This window comes from Vigna unguiculata, chromosome 3, assembly GCF_004118075.2.
Source record: "Vigna unguiculata cultivar IT97K-499-35 chromosome 3, ASM411807v1, whole genome shotgun sequence".
NCBI classification, from domain to species: domain Eukaryota; kingdom Viridiplantae; phylum Streptophyta; class Magnoliopsida; order Fabales; family Fabaceae; genus Vigna; species Vigna unguiculata.
The window spans coordinates 40,983,426-41,001,450 of record NC_040281.1 but is presented as its reverse complement, the minus strand read 5'-3'; the positions used below and the strand labels follow the sequence as shown (position 1 = coordinate 41,001,450).

General features: G+C 31.2%; 1 protein-coding gene across 1 annotated transcript; it reads left to right on the top strand.

Annotated features, from left to right (window-relative positions):
* Window positions 1-816: 816 nt before the first annotated feature.
* Window positions 817-15,811, top strand: LOC114176211 (probable phenylalanine--tRNA ligase, mitochondrial). The gene is made up of 10 exons (XM_028061169.1): window positions 817-843; window positions 2,800-2,868; window positions 2,967-3,081; window positions 6,439-6,624; window positions 7,237-7,337; window positions 8,134-8,379; window positions 9,046-9,090; window positions 9,579-9,681; window positions 12,225-12,287; window positions 15,169-15,811. Exons 3-6 carry the CDS (start codon window positions 2,997-2,999, stop codon window positions 8,341-8,343), a joined length of 582 nt encoding a protein of 193 aa, XP_027916970.1. The 5' UTR covers window positions 817-843; window positions 2,800-2,868; window positions 2,967-2,996; the 3' UTR covers window positions 8,344-8,379; window positions 9,046-9,090; window positions 9,579-9,681; window positions 12,225-12,287; window positions 15,169-15,811.
* The last annotated feature ends 2,214 nt before the right edge of the window (window positions 15,812-18,025 follow it).

Genomic DNA, 18,025 nt, shown 5'->3' with positions numbered 1-18,025 from the left:
ATGTATACTTTTAATTTTTTTATTAATCTTAACTGTTTAAATACGATTTTATTGTCCGTATTATATTTTATATGTAATAAAATATTGAGAAGTTAGAAGGCTTTATAATAATAATAATAATAATAATAATAATAATTCGAAATTGTTTCTTTACCTCTAAGTTACCTACAATACAGTCGAAGGAGTCAGACACGCAATCTGTAAATCTGTAACACTGCCCACAAATCGACGAATCGCATGAAAATGGCCACCACCATCAGGTCCGTTTTCTAATATTGGATTTCTTTTTTCTTTCTTTCTCTCTTATCGTTGAAAGATGATTATTGGCTCCACAGTCATGGATAGCTCTTTAATCCAAAGATCAAGTAGAAAAGAGGAGCGTTTCTTTGAATCGATCTTCGAGTATGAGAATGTTTCGTTTGAATCGATCTTTGACATATGAGAACATGACAACTAATATGGACAAGATTGAGGAAATACTTTATGTAATTTAATGTGTTTGCGTGCATCTTATAAACCTAGGTTTTTATAACGTTTTGTTTTGTTGTTTAACGGCTTTCTTGACTATACAATCTATTGATGGACGGTTGAAAACCATTTATTTATATGGGTTATCTTGGATTATATTCATAATATTTCATACATTTATATTCATCTTTTGCACTTTCTTTCCTTTAGGAATTCAATTTGACAAGAATAGTCCGTTTTTCGTTTTTCAGTTTATCAAGATTAGATGGATAACAATAATTGGAGACCTAATCAAGGTACTGAAGCCAATATGGATACCATTGATTGGAGAGGTGGACTGCAGCAAGAGTCACGCCAAAGAATTGTCAACAGAATGTAAGATTTAGTCGTAATATTGTCGCACTGATTTTTACTTTTGTTCATAATTTCATAGATTTTTCCGTGCGGACTCTGGTCGATAAATGAATGTATATGAAAGAGCATCAATAACAGCGTCATATTGTGTAATTGTAATCCTCTGATGCAAAAAGATATGAAATATATGCTCGAATGTCTGGCGATTAGGTTAACAAAATAATTAAATGGGTTCATTTTTCCTTCAAACGAATATTTAATAAAATATTTCTTTTATTATTGATTTTAATGTCATGATTAAAGTGTAGGGATGAGGTTTAGCATGTCAGCGTTGCACATGCTCATTGATGTGTTAGTGGGACAATTTTGTTAAAATCATTTGTGCCTTGTAAGATCGTATCATTTTACATGTCAAAGGTCCTGCGCAAGCTGAACTTATTGAGGGTAGGATCACTCTGGTGATGTGATTTACCAGGTTGAAATTATTAACTTTTATGAATTGTTTTGAATTATTTCTATCATGTTAAAAATTTTATTTCTCTCTCTAGTTGTCTATACATTTATGATTATGAATTTTCAATTTAAGTTTTTCTAATGATGTGAGTTTTTTTTCTTTATCTATGTTCTTTTTATGCATATGTATTATTTATAATTATTATTAGGTTGAAATTTAAGATCTTATGATTCGAGTTTCTAGCTTTCCATTCCCTCTTGATTCTAGGTAGTAACTAGAGTTTAACAACTTTGGAGTAGTCATACTTTGGTGTTGACCATGATATCACCGAAAAATAGAAAGTTTTTCAATTTTTGGTGTTATTGCAGAATGTGTTAGAATGAACTTTTGCTATTGTGGGTGCATATTTAGATATCTTAAGGGAGGAGAGCTGAGTTTATTTTTTCTATTTGCTGTTATTATTTTTCACGCACTATCATTACTCTCATTTGGTGTGTTTGGTTGGAGGTTACTGCCATTATTTTCACAGAGGAGCATGTTTTTCTTTGCATACTAGATTTAGGATTGTGTATTTTGCTCTTAAATAGCTTATACATATTTTCTCTTCATAGAGAATGTGTCGCTGATGGATATTTAGTGGAAAACTATAGTACTATTAGTAGATTTTTTTTTCTCTTATAGTTTTTGATAGAGTTCATATATGCAAAGGAAACTTAAATGCATACGAAACAAGACAACAATTGGAGTTGAATCTTATCCTTGCATTAAAACTGGAAATCATTTCTTGAGAGGCTTGAATCAATGACTCTAATCACAAGATCAATATAGAACAAGAACAAGTGTAGGATCTAGAATTCTATACTAGAACAATGTAGAATTCAAGCTAGCCAAATAAAATCATTAACAAGAACATAACTATGGATAGAAATGGATTAGGATAGAGTTGAACTAAAAATTATAGAGCACAAGGACATGAACACAAATTAATGGAGAAAAGGTGGAGGAGGAGAATACTTAAATGGTAGAAGAAACTGGTATGCTACTTGAATTTGAAGTTGCATCTTCATCTTCATGATAAGCAACAAGGAAGAGTAATCACTTGGACTACTAAAAATCAAGATAAAACTCATGGTTGAGAACTACTCTCACAGCTGCTTCAAACTCTCAATTTTTCATATATTTCAGAAGTTATTTTCGAAAGAAAGGCATTGCTATACTTAACCACTCATGCTAGCCTTGGCTGAGAATATTACAGGAAAAAGAGAGGGAGATTCGAAAATTTAAATTTAAATTTGTTGCTTGCACTCCATTTCTGATATCCATTCTACTGTATTTGTTTTGTTTTGAATATGTGTATGATTTCAGTAAGGTATTTCTTACATTTTAACGAGCTTATAACATTATGGGATTGTCTATTGACCATAAGTTTTCTATAATTTGTATTATTTAGTTATTGAATCGCTTTTCTTCATCTTCTATAGAATGGACCGTTAAAAAGACATCTTTCTGTTTCTGGTTAATAGGGATTGCATGAACTTCAGAAGATTGCTCAAAGGTTTGAAGAGAAGATTTTTAGTGCTGCAACAAGCCAAGTACATATTTGATTATAGATTTATCAATTTGTGATTATGTTTACAATTACATTCAATATGAAAGATTGATGGTTTAATGGGATATTTCCTTATTTCAGTCTGATTATCTACGGAAAATATCATTGAAGATGCTTACAATGGAGACTAAATCCCAGGGCGGCATGGCCAACGCTCCAAATCAAGGTGGTCCAAGTAATAAACCTCCCGATCCAGGTTAGCTTTTTATGACTTTGGCATAGTGGCTATATTCACATTCTAACGTGATTTGACTTGGAGTTGTCTCAAGTTCAACATAAGTTGTTGGGACTGTCTTGTGTCCTATTGGTGCGAAGTATTGTTAACATTTGATTTTTGTCTGCTAGTGTTACATATGATCCTGGTAGTTGTTTTTGAAAAAATGTTCCTTTTAAACTTTTCCATTGATATCAACCTTTTAAATTTATCTGTTAAGAACATTGCAATGTCTCTATCTAAATCCGTTGTGGACTTGTAATTTTGGTTTCCTTTGCCATTCCTGCTTTTTGCCATGCCGACTTTCGTATCTAAAGTGAAATTTATTTTTAAATGTTTGGTTTGAATTTGAACACCAAATACATGTATGTTTTTTTTTTTTTATTGGATTAGATTGTATGTGGATTTGAACTAAGTGATTGATTGCCAAAAGGTAAAGGATACAAGTGTTGTATCCTACATCATGAATCTTTTGTTGATCTTGAGTTTAAGCTTCGACCAAAAAGGGCACATTGAAATTACAAATCTAGGTGTTGGTTGGGTAACCGTTTGACCAAAATTGTTAGGGCAAGGAAGGTGGGCCTAGACACTCACAGTAAGCACAAGGTTTATAGAGTGCATGAAAGGAGAAAAAAGGGTGTGAAGAGTAGTGTTGTGGTGGCAAAAGATGTAACCGAATCAATTAAGGAATGAGAGGAGGGATAGGGAGAATATAAGGAAGTAAAATAAGAGGTAGTGGGGAGAGAAAAAAATCTGGTTAGGAGTGGGAATGTTGTTTCCTTGAAGGAGCTTGCTCTGTGTCAGTAGGATTGTTAACCCTACTGTATTTCTGATACATTTTTGAATAATAATATTGGCTTTATTTCATCCATTTTTGTTGGATCCCTAACAAAAATCAATCTAATTGTGAATGGACAATACAAATTACACAAAAAGGAAAAATGTGATGAAATGCTTAATTTTTGAAAGTTCAAAAAGCTTGAACCACATTGTTAACTTTTTATTCCCTCTGAAGGCCAGCTTGTATCCTTTATTACAGGTAGTTTTGCTTGTTCATACAATTGCTTTCTTTTATTTGGACCTTTCTTGCTTGCTTAATAGCTTTTTGGTAACTTCAACTTCTTGTTAGGTTGCAAAATTCCAATTGTGTGTTGTTAACATTCATTTGGATCTTGATGTTATATCTTAAGCTTTTTGTGGGTTTGTTTGTCTTAGCCAATCAATGTTTATTTAATAGGGCTTGTAATTCCATCTCAAGTTCACAATCCTGGGCAACAACATTCTATTCCTATGCCCAATCAATCCCAGGCATGCCAACAACTTATGCAAAATAATATTGTCGCACTGATTTTTAATTTTGTTCATAATTCCATACCATAGATTGTTCCATAGATCTCCCATTCAACCGGCCAAGACACTGAAAACACAACAAATCAATGAATCATAGTAAAATTGAAACTGAAATGATTGAACAAAATTGAATTATAGTCATCTAATTAAAACTAAATTTTCTCTGAATTGTTTTTGAATAACTATATGAATTGTTTGAACTATTACCAATGGACATAAGATTATGAAATTGAAGTAGTTTTACTTCAAGAAATAAAGAGTTTTTCTTTTATGTACCTTGTTACCAACCAAAAAAGGTCAGATCTCATTGGCTTTGTTTTAGATAAATATTCTCCTCCATATATTTTTTTCTGGCTCCTATTTTTCTTACATTTCTGTAGATTTAATTCTAGGATGTCTAACTAATTATGTTCTCTATAAAATAAATCAATTCATGCATTTGTATTCAATGTAAAAGATAGAACTTTGGCACAATGCACACTTTAAACATAAAACAAAATAGATAAATTCTGATGTGATTTTATATGAAAAAAGAACTAATCTTAAGTAGTTATTTATGGCACAAAAGTTCACGATAAGTAAAGCAACACATGTTCTTATTTAGTAGTATCTAAGCTAAACACCAAGAGAGACCTTACAGCTATAGTTGTCGCTAGATCAGATAAAACACTTTGTGGTCTGATCTAATAAAACTAAAACAATAGTTATCGCTAGATCGCTATAGTTATTGTTTTAGTTTTATTAGACCACAAAGTGTTTTATCTGATCTAGCGATAACTATAGCTGTAAGGTCTCCCTTGGTGTTTAGCTTAGATACTACTAAATAAGAACCTGTGTTGCTTTACTTATCGTGAACTTTTGTGCCATAAATAACTACTTAAGATTAGTTCTTTTTTCATATAAAAGCACATCATAATTTATCTATTCCGTTTTATGTTTAAAGTGTGCATTGTGCCAAAGTTCTATAACATAAGTAGTTAGACATCCTAGAATTAAATCTACAAAAATGTAAGAAAAATAGGTGCCAGAAAAAAAAAATGGAGGAGAATATTTATCTAAAACAAAGCCAATGAGATCTAACCTTTTTTGGTTGGTAACAAGGTACATAAAAGAAAAACTCTTTATTTCTTGAAGTAAAACTACTTCAATTTCATAATCTTATGTCCATTGGTAATAGTTCAAACAATTCATATAGTTATTCAAAAACATCAGAGAAAATTTAGTTTTAACTAGATGACTATAATTCAATTTTGTTCAATCATTTCAGTTTCAATTTTACTATGAATCATTGGTTTGTTGTGTACCAATCTTACCTGAGAAACATCTACTACTAAAAGAGCACCCTACACCAACCTAATACTTTAGGTACCAATCTTTTCCTAACCTTACATTTCTACTCAACACGTTCCTAACCTAACAACTATTATGCCCGCAAAGAATCTCAATTAAAAGTAACCAGTATCATGTTAGTCAATGTGTAAAACAAAATCCTTGAGTGTAAGCTCATTGACACTAGCATTTCATATAATCAAGCTTCAACTCAAATTGCTTCCGTCAATTTTTGAAAATTAGTTGCCACACTCCAACATATTTTTCTTCAAAAATTAAACCAAAAACTCAAATGACCTAAAATCAAATAAAATCAAAGCAAAAGTGAAAACATAAACCAAATGAAATCAAAACAAAAACGAAAAAAGATCCCATTGATTTTGTTACTTTGTTCTCCTTTCCCACCCTTTTCATTTTGATATCATCTCTGTTTTTATCTTTTTCAGGCTCTTGTATCTGGATGTTCTGCAGGAGGTTTAGATACTATTATACATTGTGATGAATTTCGGGAATTGTTTGCTAGAACCACGAGTAAAATAGTAGATTCTGCTGAACTATAAGGAGAAAAATGTTGTAAACAAACTCTGCAGTGAGGCATTGTGCTTTCTCTTTTACGATATCCTCCCTTTATTGACACAAACTGCAATCTTTTATTTGCAGTTCATTGGAGGATGTGCAAGAGATGTGGCAACATGAGGCGATTGGCTTGCTCCACCTGCAAAGGAACCAAGTCTATTAGAGAAGAGGGATTACTTGGTACGAAGCCTGTTAAGGATTTATTTGAAACACTTGATCACACTGAATCACAGGTCAAGCAGATAACATGTGTAAAATGTGAAGACAAAGGTTATTTTTCATATCCTGATTGTTCTAATCTATAATCACTGTGGTTTATCTTCTCTGCCTCCAATTATAACAATGTGAATTATGCTTATAACTCCTCATACGTGCATTTGTTTGGTGTGTAGAAGACAATAACAAATAGTGAAATGATAATGTGGGAGCAATAATTCTTTATTAATAAAACTTGAATAACAGGGTTAGAAATTTTCGACAGTATTTTTAATAGTATGAATTTTGAGCTCTTCTCCATTTGTCAATTTAGAGCTCTGATTTTGTGGAAAAATCTGTGGACCTAGCAGCCAGAGAATTAATAGCATTCAAATTCATTGATTTTAGTTTTATTATATTAATTATATCTATAACACTTTTTCTTTTTATATAATTTCTTTGTCATGTGAAACTGGTCCATAATAGAACAAAATCTGTTAATAGTTAATTGAATGTTTTTCATATTGATGTTTGAATCTAAATGATGAGAAACATTCATAAACTATTGGACTTCTTTGAGTTATTTAGACCACTCTAACTGCATTCCTATTCAATGACAATTATTTGTTGCGGCTGAATTATTTCTTCCTATACTTTTCTGAGAATATTTTTTACTTGTGTGTGCAGCCATTGGCAAGTGCATTGGACTTGCTAAACATAGAGATGGTCATTGGGAGTTGGCAATTGCCCCAGGTGTCTCACCATCATTAAGAAATCAGCATGCAGCGGTTTGATTCAATCTATATTATTTTATTCTCATTTTTCTTCAGTGGCTGCATCACAGAGTTGTGCGCAATATATTTTCATTAACAGTGAAAAGTATTCTGCATACAAGTTTACTTCAAATATATAGGCACATTTTTTGTTTTGTTCAATTTTCTCCAGGTGGTTGTTGCTGCAGAGACTAGTGGTGCATTAGGTGAATTTGGTCGATTCACAATTATATAATGTCATTTTCTAGATTTTATTTAATTTTATTTATGTATTTAAATCACTCCAGATTACTAGATTGTTTGTTTTAATGGAAATAAACAAGGAAATTGTTGTCAATGTGAGTTTACTGTGACAAATGGAACATAAAAGGAGGGGAAAGAATATAAAACTATTTTTAATACTGAAAGATTTCTTGCAATGATTGATTGATTAATTTTAAATGGGGCTGCACTAGAATCAAATCAATTGCACAATTAGTGTGATTTGGATCTAGGAAAATTTTCTTGGCTAGTACACGAGCACTAATTGTAGTTCGCCAAGAGTTTGTAATTGTATTTTCGTGGACACAAGTTTATAAATACAGGAGTTAGATTATTTATAGAACAATATTTAATCTCATTTTCAGCACAAGTAAATGTGCCTCCTCAGCACTGCTAAAATGGTACTTATAACCATTGTTTTTATTGATTATCTTATTGCTTGTTATGGTTGACACGGTGTTTTGAACTATGTGGTTTGGTTTCTTTGTTACAATCTTGTTGCAGAATTTTGATGAGGTCTAGGCTACTTACGGTCTTTTTCTTGTTGCAGAATTTTGATGATGTCTTGATTCCTGAAGACCATGTAAGTAGGAGCTATAATGACACTTACTATGTAGACCCTCAGACTGTTTTAAGATGCCACACAAGTGCTCATGAGGCAGAATTATTGAGAAGTGGTCACACTCATTTCCTTGTTACAGGAGATGTTTATCGTAGGGATTCAATTATTTGCAGCAACAGACTTAAAGAAATGCCTTGAGGGTCTAGCAAGTCATTTATTTGGTATTTTGAAATGGTCGGTAGACATACTTCATTATTAGTTGCTGCATTTTAATATTAATGAGGCTTTGTAAGATGAATTAGTTGAAGCGAAGAAACTAATTAGTTTAAATCTTGTAGATACTTCATCTTTATTGCACATGTCAATGCATGCATTTTGTATTGTTCAAAAACACTCTTCAAATATTATTTAGTGTAGATATTTGCTTTATGACTTTTGACTTAGTGGTGATGGATGTTCTGGAAATATCCACTTCGAGGGTAAGGTTGTATACGTTTGACCTCTCTAGACCTGACACTGATAGGAGTTCTGAGCTTCCCTTTATGTTTTAACCAGTTCCAAAATTTATTAAAAATTGTAGGATAATATAAAAAAAATACATGTGCATAATTCATAGTCTTCCCTAGTGCAGTATTTGGATACAAAGGACAGGGGAAGAGGGATTCTAATGGAAAGCTCGAGTGTGTTAATGAAGAAATTTACCAGTATATACTTAGAAGAGTCAAATGAAGCTATTAGTTTAGGAGTAATTTGTTCTAATTAGTCAAAGGAAGAAACCACGTGTTGTGACCACACAAATTCATGATGTAGTCATCTTGAGACTCACAATGTTATTTGTTTAGTTCTTTTTGTAATATCGTCTCTAATGTATTGCTTGCTTTTTTATTTTTTTATATACAGTTTTCCAAGGGTCAATTGGGAGTCAAATTTAAGCCATTTTCAAAGGTAACAGCTACATGTCTAAATGGCTGCCTATACTTGGCTCATTTGTAATAACTTTTTTCCGAGTATGTTCACGTCTAGGAATATCTCTTATTCTTAGTCCTTAATGTGTCCTGCAATTGAAACTAGAAAGCTAGATGAGAAATATTCATGTGATTGAAAGTTAAGATGGTCTACAGTTAGCTGTAGACTTATATTTTTCACGGCTCTACTGCATTACTATGTTAAAAGCCTTGTAATGATTAAATTTGGGTAGTTAGTTATTTTATACTAATAACAAATTTATTGTCGTGAAATGATATCCATCTTCTATGTATTATGCTAAGAAGGCATTTAACTAAGTAATCTTTCCTAGATCTTGTCATTTATGTTCTCAGCATGTCTGTCTTTATTTTTATCTTTAGTGTTGAAGAATTTATATTTTTATTTCAATGGACACCTTGCTAAAATCTTGTTAGAACATTCTAATTCTTTTATGTTTATCTTTGAAGTATCCTCCTTGTTACAAGGACATGAGTTTCTGGATCAGTGAATCATTTACTAAACAATCTATGTGAAGTGGTCAGAGGGATAGCAGGGGATCTCGTAGAGGAGGTACATCTTTGAATAATTTGGCAGAACTTCTTTGCGACATTAAAACATTTGTTTGCATTTGTATTTAGCGGCTTTCTTTATGTTCAATGGCAACAAAGTGTGTATGAAATTAGCTGATCTAGTGTCGTTGACCCCGTTGACAATAATTTTGGACGCTGCATCTTTGGCTTTGCAATAAATCATCAAATTACCATACCCATATTATAAACCTACTAAAATCATTCAACCAGAAGCTTAAAACTTCACTTGCCACAATATTTATAGGCTGAAATTGATATGAAAAGGAAAAATGGAGTTCTGCTTTAGGGAATAAGTTGCCAAACCAAAACATTAGAAATGGCCTGTGCAATTAACATCTTGAATTGACAAACAAAGGCCATAACATGTATCTTAATTCGATGATAGACTACATAGCGGCAGTGGCTATACTGCTGGATCAGATGGAGATTCCTTAGTAGGCCTTAAGCAAGGCTGGTGCATTATGAGGAGTTTATGAGAGAAAAAAGAGAAAGAAGAAGGAAGATAATTAAGGAGGTGTTGATGTGTGATACAGACCCAAATAATATTAAGTGAACTTGACAGCTTCAAATAAATGTAGGACCTAGTTGAGGGCATTATGTTCATCATTTTACGAAATATACACAGTTGTTAAGATAGGGAAAACAACTAAAATAGTCACAACTCCACCTTTATTAAAATCTAAGTAGTAAAATGTGGCCGGTTAAGATCTAAAATTTCAGTTGTTCATTGAAAACTAAATGCTCTGGTTGAAAATAGTAAAATGCCGAGTAATCATGGGAATTTATGTATTCTTTCATTGCTCTGGTTGTGTATTGGTGTTTAAGCCTTTTTATTTGAATATCAACGTTGATAACCCCTTTATAGATTGCTGATTTGTGTTAATCCATTGTTCTTCTTTGACCTAAGTAGTTAAACTAGGATTGATAACCTTGGAGAAATTGTCTTTGTAGATTTGAGTGTATACTATATGACTTTTATGCTTGTTTGGTTTTAGCAAATAGAAAACTGGTGTTATTTTTGTCCTTTTTCAGTATTTTAGCATCTTCTATAGATTGTTATTATTATAATTATTAATAGAACTTGATTTTATGGCAAGTGGTTAGAGTGTGACTCTTGAAATTGGCAGGTGTTGCAGTTGAACTTAAAGTTAATGATAACAGTGAATTAGTTAAAGTTAATGATAACAGTGAATTAGTTAAAGTTAATGATAACGGTGAATTAGTTAAAGTTAATCTTACATAGATACCCCTTATCAGTTACAAACCTAAAGCATCCAAGTCTTGTGCTTCATCTGGTATCAAAACAAACTGGTTTCCTTTGTTTAAGATTTTTATAGATTAGGGGATTTGAATCTATAGTGAAATTATATCCATTTCACGTGTTTTCCTATATTATAAGAATTAGATTTTTTTTTTCATTTATGTTTTTTAAGCTGTGTAGAGTATATCCTCGAAATTTATGGAAACCTTGGATAATTAAAACTAGATTTTGTCTAATAATGCAATATAAGAGAAAAAAGTTAATTATAGAGTTAGTCTAATAATTAATAAATACGTTTTGGCATTTTAAAAATATTTTAAATAATTTTTGGTAGTTTTTAATTGTAAAAATATGGTCTATTTTATAGTGATTTTTAACCGTCAAAATATGATATATTTTGTGTTGGTTTTTAACCGTAAAAATATGATAAAATATAATCAAGTTAGACTACATTTTGTAGTGGTTTTTAACCACTATAATATTTTTTTCTTTTCTGACAACAATACCAACGAGTAAAATATTTTTGTCAAATTATTTTTGACATGTGTAATTGTGACGGTTATTTTAATGGTAAAAAGTTTCATCTGTGACGATTTTTGACCGTTAAAACTTGTAATTTTAAGCTTCACAAATAACCATTTTTTTTGTAGTACTGGATGTAAAAATCTATTTCGTAAATCAAATATATTACCCTCTAAACGACTATCATGATAATTAACATTCTCATAATTAAAATGAGACAGTATAATTTCTCATAAAAAGATGAAATTTAGGTCTATTTTTAAGGTTATGACTGAACCCTTGCCATTGAATGGACTGTGTAAATCATAGTATTCATTTATGGGTAAGGTCATTTTAAAGACTGAAGCATAACGACATTCATCTTCAGCCTTCAGGCAAATTCGATAACATTATAGGATAAGATAGGATAGTGAGTCCTCTTGGATATGTGCTTTTTCTTCACTGTAAGTAGCTGCTGGCCTACTAACCTTAGGATAAAACAATTTTTTCCCTAAACAAAGGGTGTCAACATTGGGAGGTTTATTTTTTCTAAATAAATGGTGTTAACTTTGGTTAGTGTATTTTCTCGCCCCCTTTCCTAATTTATTTATTTTAATTTATGCATTTTCTTGCAAATCTTGAATTTATTACTTTAGGTTCTTCCAATTTAGGATTCTAATTCATTTTCCTGCACTTCTAATTCATTCCATTATGTGTCTAAACTTCTTGTAATTTAGAAATTTTGTTGGATTTGGCTGCAGGTGCGGTGAGAAGCAATAAAAAAGAAACAAAAGTGGAACAAATAATTATGTTCTTCAGATAAGGTAATTTGTAATTCTGTATGAATAAAATTGTTATGATATATTATGTTTGCTAACTATGTAAGTGTAATTGTATGGTTAGAATGGTGTAAGAGTGTGACGATGAATTAGTTAGTGAATCTTGAAGTGAAATCATATCGCTTAAGCAAAAAATTGGTTGTGTTGAGTGTGAATTTAGGGATAACATAACATTAATTGATTTTTTAATATATGTTAATCATTATAAGAGTATGTCAGCTAATGCAATATCTTTGGTTGTGCTAGAGAAATTAGACTTGGTGAGTTTATTTCCCTTAAAAGTTTGACATGGTAGGAGTAATTAGAAAATAGAGGTTCTCGTAATTTTTTTTTTGCAGATTTAATGATGAATTTTTTTTCATAGTGATGCCTGCAAAAAATTATTATGAAATGAATTTCACTTATGTATTATGTTTATATTTAGTCTATTAGAGGATGATAGCTATCTTAATTTTTGTTATAACTAGAATTTATGTAGAATAATTGAGTGCTTGATTTCTAGTGAATGGCTTTTGAAAAATTAGGTATGAGTTTTTCAACTTCGAATTGTTTTGGAAAGATATGTTATGTCTTGTAGCCTAATTATGATGAATTATTATGCTAGTTAGGAATTTAAGTGTGATTGTATGATTAGAATTATGGAGTACGATGATGTAGTTAGCAATTTAGTTAATCTTCGAGTGAAACATATCAATTAAGTGAAAATGTGGTTATGTTGAACATGGTTTGATGACCACATAGCTTTGAGTGTTGTTTTTAAAATGGGCTACTCCTAATAAGATTCCAATATGCTGTATTTGCAATTACGTGTGAGTAATTAGTCTTGGTTAATATTTTTTTTCGAAATGTTCGACATGTTTGGGTAATTAAGAAATAGAGGTTTTTGTATCAATATAATGTTGATTCTTTTCATACCCGTGCTTACGAAAAAATTGTTGAGATAAATTTGACTTATGTATCGTTTAAAATGTTTCTATTTAGTGTAATAGAGGATGGTAGTTTGGTTAATTTTCGGTTGGATTAGAATTATGTAGATTAATTTTCAGCCAACTTTGTTGGATGTATTGGGAATTAAATATGAATTCTTGAACTTAGGATTGTTTTATCAATATATCTGTTATATATTGCTCATAATTGTGATGGGTTTCTATGTTGGTTAGGAATGTTAGTGTTATTGTGTGATTAGAATTGTTTTGTAATATGATGATATAGTTATTAGTAAGTGAATGTTCTAGTGAAAAAAACACATGATTTGAGCAAAAAAATTGGCCATGTTGAACATGAATTTAAGAATGAAATAACTTGTATAGACAATTGTTAGTAGTATGTAAATTCTCTCAAAGCGATATCTATAATTGTGTGTTAGTAATTAGAGTAGATCAATATTTTTCACTAAAGGTTTTACATGTTAGGTGTAATTAGAAAACAAAAATTCTTGTAAACCTTTTTAGTAGATTTGATGGTGTTTCTTAGTGACGCTTGTGGAAAATTATTATGAGCCAAACATGGTTCATGTATGGTTTGGAATTTGTTTATATTTAGTGTAATAAAGGATGATAGCATTGTTAATTGCCGTTGGGGGTTAGAATTTATTTAGAGTAATTGAGTGTTGAAATTCTAGTGAAATATTTTTTGTTGATTTAGCCATGAGTCTTGAACTTAATATTGTATTAATAAAAAAATTGTTATGTCTTGTTTGCTTAATTGTGATGTAGTATTATGTAGGCTAAGTGTGTAAGTGTGATTGTATGATTAGAATTGTGTAAGAGTGTGATGATACAATTAATGGATTAGTTAATGGATTAGTTAATGAATCTCGAAACAAATTTATATCACTTGAGCGAAAAAAGTGTTCGTGTTGAATGTGAATTTAGGGATACCATAGCTAACTTATCTTTTAATATATGTTAGTCATTATTAGATTACATTAATTCTGTTAATGTAATATCTATGATTGTGCTTGAGAAAATAAACCTGGAGAGTTTATTTCTCTAAAAGTTTGACAAGGTAGGAGTAATTCAAAAATAGAGGTTCTCATAAATATTTTTTGTAGATTTAGTGATGGTGTTTTTCTTAGTGATGCTTGTGGAAAATTATTACAAGACAAAATTCACCTATGTACTGTTTGACATATTTTATATTTAGTCTAATAGAGGATGATAATTGTGTTAGCTGTTGTTGTAAGTAGAATTTATTTCATTTGAGTGCTTTTATTTTGCATATTTGAGTTCTTAATTGTTATTAGTTCATTAGCAAGTTCATAGAGTTATGTTTTCATTATATTTGCTTGAGTTTCATATTCTATCTTTTGATTCTAATAGGTTTCTTTCCATTTTGATGTGCTTCTTGTTCAAGTGCAACATATGTGTTGAAAATATGTTCTAGTGGTTTTTTTCTAGTGTTGAAAAATTATTGAGAAAAGTAGAAAAGAAGTTCACGAACAAAAAGAGCAAAAGAAAAAAATGATCAAAACAAGTGCACTAAAACCACTACTACCTTCTTTTGGATGTTTATTTTGCTTGCATTTGAAATTTGAAACTACTTTGAGGCTGTAAAATGGACTTTCTAGAACTATTGGTCTCAGTTTTGAGCTAAAAGAGTGACTATATGCACCATTAGCGATCAACCAAAGAGATAAATAAGCATCCTCTTTATTCAAGTTGTTTTTGGTGTTGTTCATTCATTTTAGTACATTTCTTTAGGTGATTCTCTTTGTTTGCTTAACCTTGGTTCTCTTTGTTTCCTTCTTGGTACTCTTGGTTTTGTCATACAAACTATCCCTTTGAAGTTAACCTTCTTTGTCTTTAAGCCTTTTCTTGATTTCTCTTCTTTGAGGTGAAATAACTTTTGCTTGTTTTATGTGTAGACTTTCTTTCGAGGTGAAATAACTTTTGAGGTAGCATCTTTGCAGTGGAAACCTAAAGGAGACTTGAAACCTTAGCGAAAGAGACAAGAAAAGGATGAGAGAAACACTTGGAAAGAAAAAGATGCACACTTTTTATTTATTTGAGTTGTAACTTTTACTTGTTTTACTTCTTGTAATTTTGGCTTAATTAGGTGTCTTGGGGGAGCCTTTGGTGTTCAATCACATCTCTTAATTAGAACCTTAATTTCTTATAGTGAAGCGCATCTTAGTTGGTAAGTGCTTTGAAGGTTCTAAGTGCCTTCTAGTCTTTCCATTAGGCCGCATAGTTTAGCTTATTTGCTTTTCTTTTTGCTTAAAGTTTAGGGCTTTCAAACGTAATTTCTTTTGACAAGTTTGGTGCAAGATGATAAAGGGGAGTTTTTCAATCTTTGAATTTTTCTTAATTTAAAATTAATTCATCTTTCTCAATTTCAATTTTTACTAAGACTTTTTCAAATTCACTTCCTCTTTAAACTCTTGACTAGACTTTTCAAAATCACACTTTGAGTTGTTACCTTCTAGGTTACAATTAGCTTAAAGTAGAAAAGGCATTTTTGTGAAGTGCCTTAATTAAAATAACGTCTTCTTTTATTCTTTCATTTAGATATATCTTGTTTGTGTTACATAAATCTTTTGAATTTTTGTTTGATGATTATTGTATATAGATTTTTGATACCTGGGGAATGATATACAGGTTGATCAATGATAAGAAAAAGGTCTTGTCATAGAGAAACATGAAGATTTGAGGACGAATCTTTTTTTAAGTTTGTAGAATTAGGGTTTTGCTTTTCCTTTTTGAGATACACTTGTAGGGCTTCCTAGGTTACAAATAGGGTGTCTTCCATGTAAATCACTTTTCAATTTGAGTATTGTTATGCAGTGAATTATATGTCATATTACTCATCTTAGGTCATTAAGTTTAGATCACTTCTCTTAGGTTTCTTTTAGCCACAATTCCTTAAGAGTTTGTCCAAACTCTATTCAGGGCACTTAAACATCTTTATAGCATCTCCTTCCTTGAGTCATAGAGTTTGGCATTACATCAAAACCACCATATGCCAAACATATTTTCAACATCATCAAACTTCTTCAAACCTCTAGCCTTTTTGGAGCCTAACCTTGTGTAAGTTCTATAGATTGAAAAAGTTTATCCCATCACTCTCACTAAGGTGTTGCTTTCTAGGTATAACTATTCAAGTACCAAATGAAACAACAATGGTTTATGAGCCTCATTTTGTGTATCAAAAATTGCTTTGTACTTTGTATGAATTTGATCGCATAAAATATATTGCTTTATTCATTCTAAAAATCCAAGTTATAGGTGTGACGCTAATTTTGAAAGTCCTATATAACTTGAGTTGGGTATACTCCCTAGATGAGACTGGTGAATAACACTTTGATTTTTTTGGTATACAATGCAAGTTCCAAAAGGGTATATTTTTGGTTGTTCCATTTGGAATTCTTGAATCGCACTTTGATTTTCTTGGTTCGCTATGCAAATTTCGTATGGATATATTTTTAGTTGTGCCACCATAAATAGAATTGTCAAAGTGACTTATGACTTTCTCTGTCCGCAATAAAATTTTGATGTGCCCCTTGTTATTCGAACTGTTGATGAATTACTTGCTTGTCTTTTGATGGTTTAATGTGCCAAAGTAGAAGGATTTCGGATTATAAGTTGAGTTTACATTTATTTGTTTTGAAAATGTGAGTTGAGTATGGATCATGACTTTTATTCTTCGTAAATTTTTCATGCACATGTCAAAATTGTCCCTTTAAAATGTTTCCTGAAGCTCTTTGTATCGATAGTGGTTAACAATTGCGCCTCCAATTTTCAAAGTCCTTTAAATTGGGTTGATATTGTGCCTCCAATTTTGAAAGCCCTATAAAGTTACATTTATTCCTAATGCAAATTTCAAATGGTTATATATGAGTTGTTGCTTATAATTTCGTGCGAGATGAAAGCTTAATTCCGTTTGTGGCTATTTTTTGAGTCCTAATGATGTCAGGATATTACTATTCAAATATTGGTTCTGAAACTTGGGTGTGCATCCACATTGAGATTGATGGAACACAATTTGAATTACTTATTCTTCATAGTACGGATAGAGGATGGTTTGTGAGAGCAATTGACATATTAGAATTGGGCTATATATTGATTTTATGAGTATCAAAAATTGCTTTGTACTTCGTATGAATTTGACCGCATAAAATATATTGTTTCATTCATTCTAAAAACCCAAGTTGTAGGTGTGACGATAATTTTGAAAGCCCTATAAAACTTGAGTTGGGTATACTCCCTATACGTGACTGGTGAATAGCACTTTGATTTTTTTGGTACACAGTGCAAGTTCCAAAAGGGTATATTTTGGGTTGTCCCATGTGGAATTCTTGAATTGCACTTTGATTTTCTTAGTTCACTGTGCAAATTCTGTATGGGTATATTTTTAGTTGTGCCACCATAAATAGAGTTGTCAAAGTGACTTTTGACTTTCTCTGTCCGAAATAAAAAATTTTGATGTGCCCCTTGTTATTTGAATTGTTGATGAATTACTTGCTTGTCTTTTGAAGGTTTAATGTGCCAAAGTAGAAGGATTTCGGATTATAAGTTGAGTTCACATTTATTTGTTTTGAAAATGTGAGTTGAGTATGGATCAAGACTTTTATTCTTTGTAAATTTTTCATGCACATGTCAAAATTGTCCCTTTAAAATGTTTCCTGAAGCTCTTTGTATCGATAGTGGTTAACAATTGCGCCTCCAATTTTCAAAGTCCTTTAAATTGGGTTGATATTGTGCCTCCAATTTTGAAAGCCCTAT

Coding starts and splice junctions, on each gene's coding strand:
- LOC114176211 (XM_028061169.1), top strand. CDS start 2,997: ATGCTTACAATGGAGACTAAATCCCAGGGCGGCATGGCCAACGCTCCA. Junction 3,082..6,438: donor TAATAAACCTCCCGATCCAG/GTTAGCTTTTTA, acceptor TTTTATTTGCAG/TTCATTGGAGGATGTGCAAG. Junction 7,338..8,133: donor TAAGAAATCAGCATGCAGCG/GTTTGATTCAAT, acceptor TTCTTGTTGCAG/AATTTTGATGATGTCTTGAT.